This window comes from Silurus aristotelis (assembly GCF_946808225.1).
Source record: "Silurus aristotelis genome assembly, chromosome: 13".
Taxonomy (NCBI): Eukaryota; Metazoa; Chordata; class Actinopteri; order Siluriformes; family Siluridae; genus Silurus; species Silurus aristotelis.
In genome coordinates this window covers 2,589,859-2,602,882 of record NC_139586.1, presented here as the reverse complement: position 1 = coordinate 2,602,882, position 13,024 = coordinate 2,589,859, and the positions used below count along the sequence as shown (strand labels likewise).

Here is a 13,024-nt window from a genome sequence, read left to right as displayed (position 1 = left end):
TTTATCCTGCTTCTGCATCACTAGTCATCACTAAAGCAAGCAGTTTCCCAAAAGCTTCCCGGCACCTGACTCTACAAGTTTCATCTCATTCCACATTTAGTCTCCATTTGCTTTTATTGTAAGCTCCACTCAAGATGTTCCACTAGATTTTGGAGTGTGATTGTGGAGATTTGTCCTCATTCATCCTGGAGTGCAGTCAGCATTCCAGTTTATTCTATAGGGTTGAGGTCAGAGCTCGATAGCAGGAGATTTTTCCAACCCATATAAACCATATCCTTTTGGAGCTCGCTTTGTGCACAGGTGCATCGTCAGGCTGGAACAAATGTGGGTCTCCCAGTTCAAGTAAATAGAAAGTTGTATAGATTTCCTATGGAAACAGTTAAGGAACCACATTACTGTATGGTTGTAAAAGTGTCCCAATGCATTTGTCCATACGATGTGTATTATATAAAAATAATCACTGTGTGGGTGTACAATTATTGTTTATTTTAAGCTAAAGATGTACTAAAGCAATGGGCACAGTTGTTTAACAAATGTTTGTGTCCTAATAAATCCTCCCACTTATTTTATTAAAAAAAAAAAAGAGAAGAAATGCTGATTTATTTGCCCCTCTGACTTATAAATAAATCTTATAAATTACATCTGAATTACATCATAAAAAAAAAAAATTCCAATAAATAAAAGAAAATATAATAAAAGCTACACTGGAGGGAATTAAAACAGACTGTGGCTGATGGGAAAGAGAAAATATGTAAAGATTTCTATTCAAATTAACACGATGCTTTGAAGTTTATTAACCGTCCTAATTGAAGTGAACCCGATTAACTGGCGTGACGCCGGTAAACGCGGTGGATAACGCCGGCGCCTCACTACGCCGTGGGCTCGGAGTTTATTTCGATTTTAATCCCAGGCTTTGAAATGACGCGATCAGATCAGTTCGGCTGCATAAAAACAAAATGCTCTCATGCGACTCAGTCGATTCACCTGGAACTGATGTTTGAACGAAGTCATATAGTTTTTACATGTAAATTCTATACGGACATTACCAGGCAAAAGTATTGGGACGCCTGACTTTTCCAGCCATGTACTGTATTGGGTGCGCTTTATAGTCCGGAAATTACAGTATATTTCTTCCCCAAAACTGTCCTAAGTTAGAGGCACACAATTGTATACAACGTCTCTGGATGTGGTAAGATAAAATTTCCCTTCACTTGAACTAGGAGACCCAGAAGTGTTCCTCTGTGCACTGTGCCAGCTCCATGAAGTTCTGCTATAGAGCTCTGACCTCAACCTTATTGAACACCTTTAGGATGAATTCGAGCACCGAAATCCAGTGAAACATCTTCGAAACGGAGACTGAATGTGGAAAGGGATGTTCAAAGATCACGTACAAATCTTATGGTCAGGTCAAACTTTCATCCATAAATTGACCATTATCAGCTTTATTTATTAAAGATCCAGATGTTGTATGCCTCTAAAGGTTCTATGGGATACTATTAAATATAATGTTCCATTTGTGAGCACCTTCAAAGTTGAGTTTTAGTTGATCCGATGACTGAACTCTGAGAACACGATCACGTCTTTTTCTTAGTGTTCACAATATGGAGAAAAAAACTAAAACATTTCCTACTGAATCTCAGAGGGCCTCCACTCCTCGGCATGGAAACTTTGTATTTATTTATTTATTTTAAAACACTGCAGTTTTTAAAGGTCAAGCGAGGAACTAGAATCGATCTCGCGATTGTGTGCGTGGAGCGAAGTGCTTGACGTCAGTGCTTTCTTCAAGTCTGCTTTATTACATTGTGATGGGCCACTAAACACACAGCTGACTGTATCAGTTACCCAGAGGGTAGAATTACCAATCACATGCCTGCAATAACACAATGGTCAAAGAAAGTCACTATACTGTATTCTCTCTCTCTCTCTCTCTCTCTCTCTCTCTCTCTCTCTCTCTCTCTCTCTCTCTCTCTCTCTCTCTGCACCACATTTGTGTGCTATTTACTTTGTGCTGGTAGCTTGGAAAAAGAGCTATATATGGCTTGAAATAGTCAGGTGTCCCAATAATTATGGCCACATAAAGTGTCATGCCTGGGCATCATAACAGCTTCGTTTAATGAGACGCTTTAATACGTGCAGTGACATTCTTACAAATGTTTGCACGTGTAGCTGCTTGTAAAAAGCTGCATTGTTTTCTTTCTGTAGTTTATATTAAAATGCATGTTACCAAGTAAAAATCCTGAATAGATTTGTGTGAATTATAGATGTAACTAAGTTCAGTTCTGCAATCCGATTGGCCGATTTCGAATTTTGTATTAACATGCCAGTTTTTCAACCAGTAAATCCGACACGGCTAAGCCATCGTTCATGAACTACTCTAAATTATTACTTGTTTAGCTGCTAAACAAACCAAAGTTGTTGCTGATAGAATAAATTATAGAGTGGAACTGTTTTGTTGTGATTGTTATTAATGATGAATTAGACGATTTATTAAATGCGGGATTTAATCCTGTTTCTGTTTTTGTCTCATATTTGTGTTTTATTTGTTAAAATGTATCATTTTATTTGCTTATTCATTCAACTCTTATTTATTCAAAATATTTAGTTTATTATTTAGTAATATGTTTTATATATTAATTATATATTTAAATGATTGTTTTTGTCTTTAATTTTAGTTTATTATTTGTAATTGTTTTAATTGATTATTTACTCATTTGTTTTTTATTTTGTATTTTACTTTTTATTTATTACTTTTTATTTTCATTTAATTATTTATTTGCATTTTTGTTTTGTTTTATTATTTTTTTATTTAGTTGATTGCAATTTTATTATTATGATGATTATTATTATTATTATTTTTTATACTTATTGGCATCGTTTTTTTTTTTTATTAATTCATTTGTTTATTTGTTCATGTTTATTTTAGTTTTTATAAGTAAAAAAACCCGTTTGGTATCTCACACACACACACACACACACACACACACACACACACACACACACACACACACACACACACACACAGCTACGCAAACATAGACACTGTGAATTACTCATCTCCGATCCACTGTTCTTGAAGGACTTCACCTCTTCATGACCTGATTGACTCCTAAACTGTTTAAAATGACGGTTGAAGTCGGGGCAGGTTGTTTCAACTGCACCTGCTCCCGTGAAAGCGTGTTTATATTTATTATTTGTTCATTAATGAATGTTTTTCTACATTCGCCTGGATTCTTTTTCATGGTTTATCTGTCTTTTATGTATAACACATGCTGATTATGACCCCATCAGTTCACTCAGCCTGTCACATCCCAGCACCGTCTTTATCTCACCTCCGAGAGCTCTCCATGGGTTCCACCATTATAAATCATGCCTGGTGTATAAATATGTTCCTATTTGTGGCTTTTACCTACTTCACTATGTGGGTTGGCGAGTCACCTCTGAGTGAATGATCCCAGGCTGCTTTCTTCTCCGTATTCCAGGCAGGGGAAGAAAAAAAAAAATAGGCCGAGACGAAAATGTTACACCCGGGGCGACCACAGGACGATTCAAGTTAATATTTTATTTTCGTCTCGCCGCGCCTTCGACACAGTGCAGCTCTAACGTGGCTAACGCAGCCTTGGGAAGGACTCTCCGGAGGGAGAAAGGAAGTCAAGCTACCTTAGCCATGAAGTTAGCCAGATAAGATGGCTCATTTTTCTCTTTGATTTATGGCTGTTGTTGTTTCCTGGGAATGAAGTGATGAATTTGTTTTTCACTGTTTTTAATGCTCAGGCTATAAGAGATAGGGAGGGAGAGAGAGAAGGAGAGAGAGAGAGAGAGAGAGAGAGAGAGAGAGGAAGAGTTTATACTGTTATCTTGCCAGCTCTAACAGGTGAACGATCGCACATATGTTGCTTAGACGACACTTTTCTTTTTCATCGACGTGACTGACGCGTATTCCCTCCGCAAGCATAAATTACACCAAAACTCATTAATATTTTACTCTCGCTCGACTCAAATCTCCAGACTGCCATATTTCATTCCACGCAAGGCCTTCGCGCGGACCGCCTCGGTTTCAAGGGCAGTTTGCACGCCGTAACCTTGCAGTAACTTGGCGTCGAACAGGTTCAAATGAGAAGAAATGACGGAGGGATCCTCATGGCACAGCTCCCTCGCTGTGCCACTTTTTACTGGTACACCTGTACACTCGGGTCAACATGGCAAAGCGGGCAAGGAACTTGGCCGGAGGAGTGTTGGAATTAGAGCGATTAGATTGAAAGTCACTCTGTAGAAGGTTGCACACTTGGTTGATGACCAGCTGATGAAAATTAGTTTTCATTTTTCTTTCTCAGGACACGTTTATGGGGCAGCCGGAGAAGGTTTGTGGTCCCAATTTTCAGCAAAGTGAAATTATGTGTTATACTACTATATATATTATATATAAAGTATATTTTATCTGTATTTTCAAAATGAGCTCTGTTTACAAGAAAAATCTTTACTTATACAGGTTTACACATCATCACTTTAAAATAGTCCTCTTGCATTGCAATACAGCGCTCCCAGCGTTCCATTTCTGGAATGTGTCCTGGAAGTCTTTTTTGTGAAGCGTGTCAAGAACCTGCGATTCTCACCGGATATCTGCAATGGTGTCAAAACAGCGACCTCTGAGCTTAGAGTTTTTTCTTCGGGAAGAGGACGAAGTCCGCAGGAGCCAAATCAGCCTAGTAAAGTGTGTGCAAAAGTGTGTCGTTTCCGGCGAGTGAGGAGAGCTCGGTTACAGGGTGCACACATTGTCAGAATAGCAGACGTGGTAACGCACGTGGTCAGAAAAGCACCAGTTGCACAGATCCCGTTATAAGATGTCTTTTTGGCACACCGATTTATAAAGCGGTCGGTGCTCCCTGTGACTGTGCCTGCAGCCTTGTGCTGCCATCCGTTAGCATGCCACAAAACAAGTCTCAAAACTATGATATATCACAAATCATTCCATTCAGTAATGACTACTATTAATTAGCTTTAGTATTGTTCGAGTTTCTAATATATTAGCGAAGCTTGAATATCTGTGAATGTGTATTTCACAGTGTAGAATAAACTATCGTATCTAATATACCGTATACAAAACTTCCTGGACACCTGACCATTTTTTTAAAAATCCCATTCCACATTAATCTCCATTTGCTCTTATAATAACCTCCACTCTTCTGGGAAGGTGTTGCACCAGATTTAGGAGTGTTTTGGAGTGAAGTCAGCATTCCAATTCATCCTAATAGTGTTGAGGGTCAGAGCTTCATAAAAGGAGATCTTCCACTCCAAATGATGTAAAGCATATCTTCATAGAGCCGGCTTTGTGCACAGGGGCATTGTTACCCTGGAACACGTTTGGCTTTCGCAGCTCCATTGAAGGGAAAATCGAATGCAAACGCATCTAAATACGTCTTATAGCTGTTATCCTGAAGACATCATACTTTAGCTAATGAGTGTAATTGCGAGACGCTCGCACCACTGCGACATCCTTAATCTTTTGATTTATTAAATTTTTTGGGAAACAGAACCCTGACACGGAGACTGCAGTGAGAGGAACAGATCCCTAAACAGGGCTATAATGTTGGACGCATTTGTTGGTATGAAACTGCGCCCAGCCTCAGCTGCGTACAAGCAAAAGTGTCAGATTATCCCCCAAAAAATAAACAACAAGCACAGGAACAAAATAAACGATCGATTCACCGGAGAGAGTGTCGGATCCGAGCCCCACAGAGGGGTGCATATGGAGCCTAAACCATCCCTGTGCTTGTTTTTAACATGCCCCCGCCGCCTCCGGAACCGAAGTAGCACTTAACGTGATTATGATCGGTGGGACACAGCACTCGATGTAGCCACTCTTGATTGGCGCCTCCCATGGTGAAGTGCGCTGCCTTTTGTTTAAGGCTTCAGCTCTGCCGCCACTTGAGGCAATGATAGATATTGTTATTCCGATGCGTGGGTCTGTCTCCAGATGTTCCCTTTTTGTGATCGAGCACTCCTCTGTGGGAGAGAGCGAGAGAAGAGAGAACAGAGGAGGTAGATGCTGTTTAATATCGGCCCTAGTGATGCACAAAAGGCCTGTTGCTGATTGCTTTCCATGGGCTGATCAACCCAGCTGCATCCACTCCCCGTGGAAGCAAAGAAACAGGGACGAGAAGCCGGTGAACATCGCGGCTAATTTCCCCACGTCTGCGTCCGACAGTCGAGCGGATTCGAGTTCGCCTGTTCTGCCGCATGCTATAGTGCACCCCCTTCTCTCTCTCTCTCTCTCTCTCTCTCTCTCTCTCTCTCTCTCTCTCTCTCACGGCGCTTTCATGGGAATTGGCACTCTGTCCGCGCGCCGGTGGCTCCCATTGGTTTTTCCCTCACGCGTACTCGCCGCCGATGCATCAACTGATTATTTTCCCCTCCTGCACTCTGCTTCACCTGCTGATGATTGGGAAATATGGCTGCTCGCTCATGAGCTATGCATTTCAATGAAGCGCTTGTCAGGAGCCGAGGCCCGGCCCACTCAATATCGCTCGCCCGCCTCGGCCCCATCCTTTCCAGGGAGCAGGGCACTAAATTGAATTTTCTCTCCAGCTCATGAGCTTCATTCCTCAGCCGTCAGCAGACGGGTGACACCCCCAGACGGTGTCAGGGACTCTCATTACTGACCCCCTTCACACCCGGCGCTATTGAAGAAAAATCATGTGGAAAACTCTGAATATCTGTGTGTGTGTGTATGAGGCACTAGAGGTGGCTTAAAAACCTTATAAATTCGATCAACCTCAATATCATCACGGTGTTTGAAATATTAAAATGCTTTATTTCTGGATATCTTGCTGATATCGTCGTACGCTTACAGAGCAAGCAGAGGACAACATCTGACTACGCTTAGGACACTCGAGCGCAGCAGGTTTATACTCTGTGCAGAGGTGGACGAGTCATAAATCCCTTAGATATTCCACCTGACAAGTCATCACTCCACAGCGATGGGCCTGTCTCCTGATCCGGTTGCCTAGAAACCTAATTGTAAAGTGGTAACTGGTGTAATAACCTGATGTCGTTAGATCACTAGGTGCATTCTGAGACACCGAGGGGAAACAAATAAGCCTAATACTCATAGGCAAAACCATTTTTAATCTTTGAACTCTTGTAGGTGAACTATATGGCATCCTGATGATAAGATGTGCTTTTGAACATCTTAAACCACATTCAGTCCCAGATCGCTGTTATAATGACCTCCACTCTCCTGGGAAGATGTTCTAGATTTTGGCGTATGCTTGTGGTGATTTGTGCTCATTCAGCCAGTTCGTAAAATTAAGTACTGACTTAAATGAGGTGAGGAGGCCTGGGGTGCAGTCAGCATTCACATTTATCCTAAAGGTGTTCAGTAGGTTTGAGGTCAGATTCCAACCCATATCTTCAGGAAGCTGTGTTTGTGCACAAGGGCGGTATCTTTAAAGGTAGACCGATTTGATGATGACCTCGTGTCTGCCATGTATATATGATGCTAACATGGCGTTAAAGCTCAATAAACAAACAAAGGACGTCTGCCAAACGTAAATAGGAAGAACCTCATACGGCTGAGAAATGCCAGGTGTCCCGATGCTATTGTTCATAGTGTTTTTTAAATATGCACATTTAATTTAAACCTCAGGTTTTTTTTTCTTGGTTGTAGAGAATCACCTAAAGCAGAACGGGAAATCTGACAGTGTCGTGGTATAATCACGGTATCATGCACTGCTTCACCTCCTCATCCATCATCGTTCGTCTTAAAAAATATTTCCAGGTAGTGAAAAGTTGGCCGGTATTATGGTTTCCATTTCACAGTCCCTAAACATTCATCTACGTTTCACGAATACGTTTTCCATATCAGAAGTGCATGAATAATGGTACTGAGAAACAGTGTAAACCCTCGTTTACACAAGGACTCAACCCTCATGTCCAAGGTTTTAGGAGTTTGCAGGGTATTTTGTTCCCAGAATTCTTTTTTCGTTCTTCCGGGATCATCGGTTTACATTTAGCCGGTTCTCCGTATTCGGCCGTGAGACAGTTCCCGAAAGACCTTCTTTCATCTCAACAGTTCTACATCACGTTTTTCCGAGCCCGAGATTCCTTCCCCAAACTCAGTGTATATTGATCTGGTTAGCATTTCAATACACATCACCGTTCCTTAATTTCGGCGGAAAAGTGTTTGATTTATTCTGCTTGGCCGGAAATGAAGAAATGCACCAGGAGGAATTTTGGGTCACGATACCTGAGAATATCCGAATCGAGGCGCTTCCCCTCGCGATCTACTGTTCTTAATAATTTCAACTTCGATCGGAAAGGCCCGGGCCGTAGCGGAGCGTTCCTATTACGCTAACAGTGACGGGTCATTACAGCTTCAACGGCAGGATTTCTATCGGCTTGCGGATGAACTTCTGACTCGGCTCGTCTTGTTTTCTGCTTTGACGAATTCCAGTCAGGTTGAGACCTCCTTTCGTTTTACCTTGAGGAGTCACCAAGACATACATGCTCGAATTTGATTAGCAGATGCTGGGAGGCATGCAGCTTGTTGATTAGAACTGTACGAGGACTGCATGATGATGCAATTGGACGCCTCACTGCTTACAACCCCTCCTCTTCCGTCTTTCTTTCCCATCCCTTCTCTCTTCCTCTTTTATTTCTATCTGTTTTGCTTTTGCATTCTCGCTCTTTTCCTCCCTCGTGATGGTGCTGTTCCGTCTCCGTGTCAATCCGGGAGGCTCCACACGTTACGATCCCTGGATGACTTGCACTGCAGTAGGAGCACATCGCACCCGTGAAGCGTACGATTGTTTACTCGCATTTCCCACTGCTCCGATTAAACAGCAAACAGGGACCTCCGGTCGCCACAAACAACACAATCATCAGACCCCCTCCTCCTCCTCGATTTAATCTCTGCCTGAGCTTTGTACCAACCCGAATGAGAGTATATACTCTGTAGAAACTGCTGAAAAGTGGACAGGGAGATAAATATCTGGTGTATTGGTCCAGGAGGGTATTGTCTAGTCTGTTTTTTTCTCCACACGGCGCTACGGATGTCTAGTGTTCAGCACCGATCAACAGAACAAACGACACACTGTGAAAACATCAAGGGCAGCTACTACTCCGTACAATACAATTATCCTCACAACACAGCTTCACGGCTTCTATATAGTATTTTCGCCAAAGAATTCAAAGCCACACAGAGTGGTATCAGTGTCGCTATGGCCAGTGCTGTAAAAGAGCTTGTAAACAAACATTCATGAAAGAGCAATTCACTTGAGTGAGCACTGAGACACCGGCGCTTCCTTATACCCATTTAAAGACGTCCTCTCCTTGTTCGAATTAACCGTGTCTCAGTCTGGATTGAAAATGAATGAATCAGTAGATAGAAGAAAAAGAATAGTAGCCAAACAAGCATGTACAGTGTCATATTAATTGACAGTAGAATTGGAAAAATTTCTCCAGATCCATTAATGGTGCTACTTACTTTAGTCTTTATCTCCGGGTTGTGTAATGTAGCTCTATGTTGTGTGATGTAGCTCTATAATCACACAACATAGAGCTACATCACAAGACATAGAGCAACATCACAACATAGAACTAATTACACAACATAGAGCTACATCACAAGACATAGAGCTACATTACACCACATAGAACTAAATCATGAAGCTACATTACAAGACATAGAGCTACATCTATGTTGTGTGATGTAGGTCTATGATTTAGTTCTATGTTGTGTAATGTAGCTCTATGTTGTGTGATTAGTTCTATGTTGTGTGATGTAGCCCTATGATCCTAGTTCTATGTTGTGTGATGTAGCTCTATGTTGTTTTATGTAGCACCAGGAGAATCGCTTGCCTCATTTTATGTATGGTTGGAATGATAATAAAAGCTTCTTGACTTTGACCAAACCTGGATTTGGCCAGGCACATAGCCGTAGTGTGGCGTTAAGAAAACAGCAAGGAAAAAAAAATCAGCACGTTTTTTTTGGTCACTATTCTAAGTCAATTTGCGATGCTGATGTCTATGGTACCAAAGCTCCCGATTTCCCACGAGTCTTATTCTTTGTGTTCAGTTAATCTAACATGAGAAGTGAGGGAAAGTGGAAAGAAACTCGTGACATGCAGGATTTCTTATAAAGGTTTCACATTTCCAACTTGTGCATGAAGCAGAGCGAGAGATACAGGGCCATCAATTGGACAGTATACCATTCTCACCTATGCAATGTGAAGAAAACAAGTTCAGCGTCAGGGTTATTGCTCTGTGTACCATCACTCTTCAGCACTGGCAGCATGATTCAGTCATTTTGAGAGTGTGTCTGGAAAAGTCTAGAACCATCAATCCTGCTTCTCCTCAATTCTGCCAGGCCTGCCTTGCAGTGATGCACAGTCTCCGAGGATTAACCCGCTCGCGCTTTCTGTTTTTCATCTAAATGGTGTTATCCTGTTATTCCTCTCGCCCCTCTCTCTCTCTTTCTCTCTTTCTCTCTCTCTCTCTCTATCTTTTTTTCCCTTCTTCTTCTCTTCTTCTCCTCCTCCTTCTCCGTCTCACAGTTTAGTGTTCAGTCTCCGTCTTGTGGTCAATTTCAGCTGTAATTTAGCCTCTGAAGTGCACCCACGCCTCTTGACACTGGCTTTCGGAAAATTGGCTATTGATGCTTGCTGCACTTCTTCACTTGTGCCGAGGCAATTTTGCACGGCTGTGTGGATCGCCGTTCTCCCCGATGCGCCATGAGTGACTTGATGAACAGCCCAGGGCCTTGAAGCTTTCGACGAAAGATACAAACGATCGCAGCGAGGAGCCACAAATACGTTCCTTCTTTTACCGGATTCTCGGCGACAGATAAATCGGCCTCGCTGTATGTTCATGTACAGCGGCGTATGTCAGCAGGAGACAGCGCATTTCAATATTGTTTTCCTTCCTGTCTGATCACTCGTTTGCAGCAGATGGTCTTTAATGCCCCGCGTCTGTTTGGCATTTATGCGAGCGATGCCTTCTTTTCCTTTTGCTGCACGCTAGCTTCTCGGGCCTGCGTTATCCGAATGAAGATCTGAACATCCCGGATGTGTGAACTAGGGCTGCTCCGAGTGTCTGCACTAGATAAATAAATAGCTAACGCATTTCTCAATCCCACATTCGTTCCCCATCGAATTATAAGTTTCTCGAAAGACAACCGAGGCCAGATCAATTGTAGACGTTGAGCGAGCGATGGCGTTTTAAATGGCAATAGAATAAACCCATTAGAGCATCATTAGCGGTGCATTTCACACGTTGCTCACAGGACTTAATACAGCCGCGAAAGAAAAGTCGAACAAACACTGCTCTGAAAACAAGACTTGTTAGATCATTTCATGTTTCATTTTGTTTTTTGTTTTTTTTTGCCTGGAGTTTGATCCCATTAATATGAGAAAGCACTCAACTCTATTGAGAAAGACGCTTGTTTGTGACACCTGATTACCAGACCCACAGGTGCCTTTTAAACATTTCTGTTCCAGTTTCACCTTTTCTATTATAATAAGCTCAAACATTGCCTCAACTCTTAATAAAATATAAATAATACATTTAATATAACGCTCTTCGAGCAGCGCACAGCCTCACATGTAAAAGCAAACAGCACGTGACGTCAGTAATTCACCTCTAGAGGCCACTGTTGTAATGTCGGCAGACCTTCTCAGCCGATTCAGCAACGAACGCAACCCGGAAAAACTAATGGTGTGGATTTCTGCATCGGCAAAACAGATGAATCGCTCGACCTCTAAAGAGAATTACTGAGTTCTGGTACTGGTTTCGAGGAAGTGATGTGGTTACTTGGTATGCCAGTTTATCCCAAAGTGTTCATGGGCTGTATGCAGGACTCTCAAATTCTTCTACTCCAACCATATCATTAACAACCTTCTTCATGGATCTCAGGTTGTGTACAGGAGCATTGTCATGCTGGAACAGTGTTTGGGTTTTTACAGAAACTTTATGGCTTAGTTTAGTTATACAGTGGAACCCACTTATCTCGACCTCGGTTAACTCGACAACCCTATTAAGTCGACGTTTTTGAAGTGGAACCGCCAAATTCTTGCTTTGTCTAAGCATTTTTTAATGGTTATATCTTGAGCACAAGGGGGGAAAAATTTGCAACTTTTAACGTCAGTTATGTCGATCGGCACTGTGCAGCCGCAGAAGAATTCGTAGCGAAAAAATCAAGCCTTACAGATGCCGGGGGCGTAGATGGGTCATGTCCCCCGCACTTTTTATAAAAAGTTAATTCGTCCCCCTCACTTTTTTAGTGGAGGAAAAAAAACAGGTAACACTACACATTTCGTCCCCCCCCACTTTTGAAATGATGGCTACGCCCCTGACAGATGCTACAGGTGTTGTATTGTATACTGGTGAATCTCTGCTGTTAATTAGTGCACATATGCATTTTGTTGTTAAACGTTATGCGATGAACGGGAGGTGAAAGCCGCACTTGGTAGGAGCGCGGCACGGAACACGGGATGAGCAGCAAAAGCATAGAATTGACATAACCGGGTTCCACTGTAGTTTGTTGTTATTGATAAGATCCACTATTCTGGGAAGATGTTCCACTAGATTTTGGACTAAGCTTGTGGAAATTTGTGTGCAGGCCACTCGAGATCTTCCAAACCATAAAAAGCATTAGTTCATGGAGCTGACATTGTACACAGGGGTCATGCTTAAACTGGTTTGGGTCTCCTAGTTTAAGTAAAGGGGAAATTATATAGACCAATACAATTGTGTGCCTCCAACTTTGGGGAAGAATTACATATGGCTTCAAAAATCAATCGCAATACATTGGTCCTAATAGTGTTTTTATTTGGAGAAGTACATTATTGTACAGTCTGTCTGCTTATTAGTGTCTTCATATTGCTGTATGTTTTGTGTTGGCAGTTGGGTGCAGAGTTTCGGTCACGAGGGTCTCGGACTTCTTCTGGACACACTGGAGCGTCTGCTGCGCAAAAAACAGTAAGAAATCGTTCTTTTATTCAGTCTCACTCGCTGTATTATATAATAGTCC

At 42.0% G+C, this 13,024-nt stretch overlaps 1 protein-coding gene across 1 annotated transcript in view; it reads left to right on the top strand.

Annotated features, from left to right (window-relative positions):
- diaph3 (diaphanous-related formin 3) overlaps nt 1-13,024 on the top strand; it is a 299,346-nt gene that overhangs the window by 71,879 nt on the left and 214,443 nt on the right. Inside the window, exon 7 of the mRNA XM_083557759.1 lies at nt 12,898-12,972. Coding sequence (XP_083413885.1) covers nt 12,898-12,972 — 75 coding nt within the window. The remainder of the gene's footprint in view (nt 1-12,897; nt 12,973-13,024) is intronic.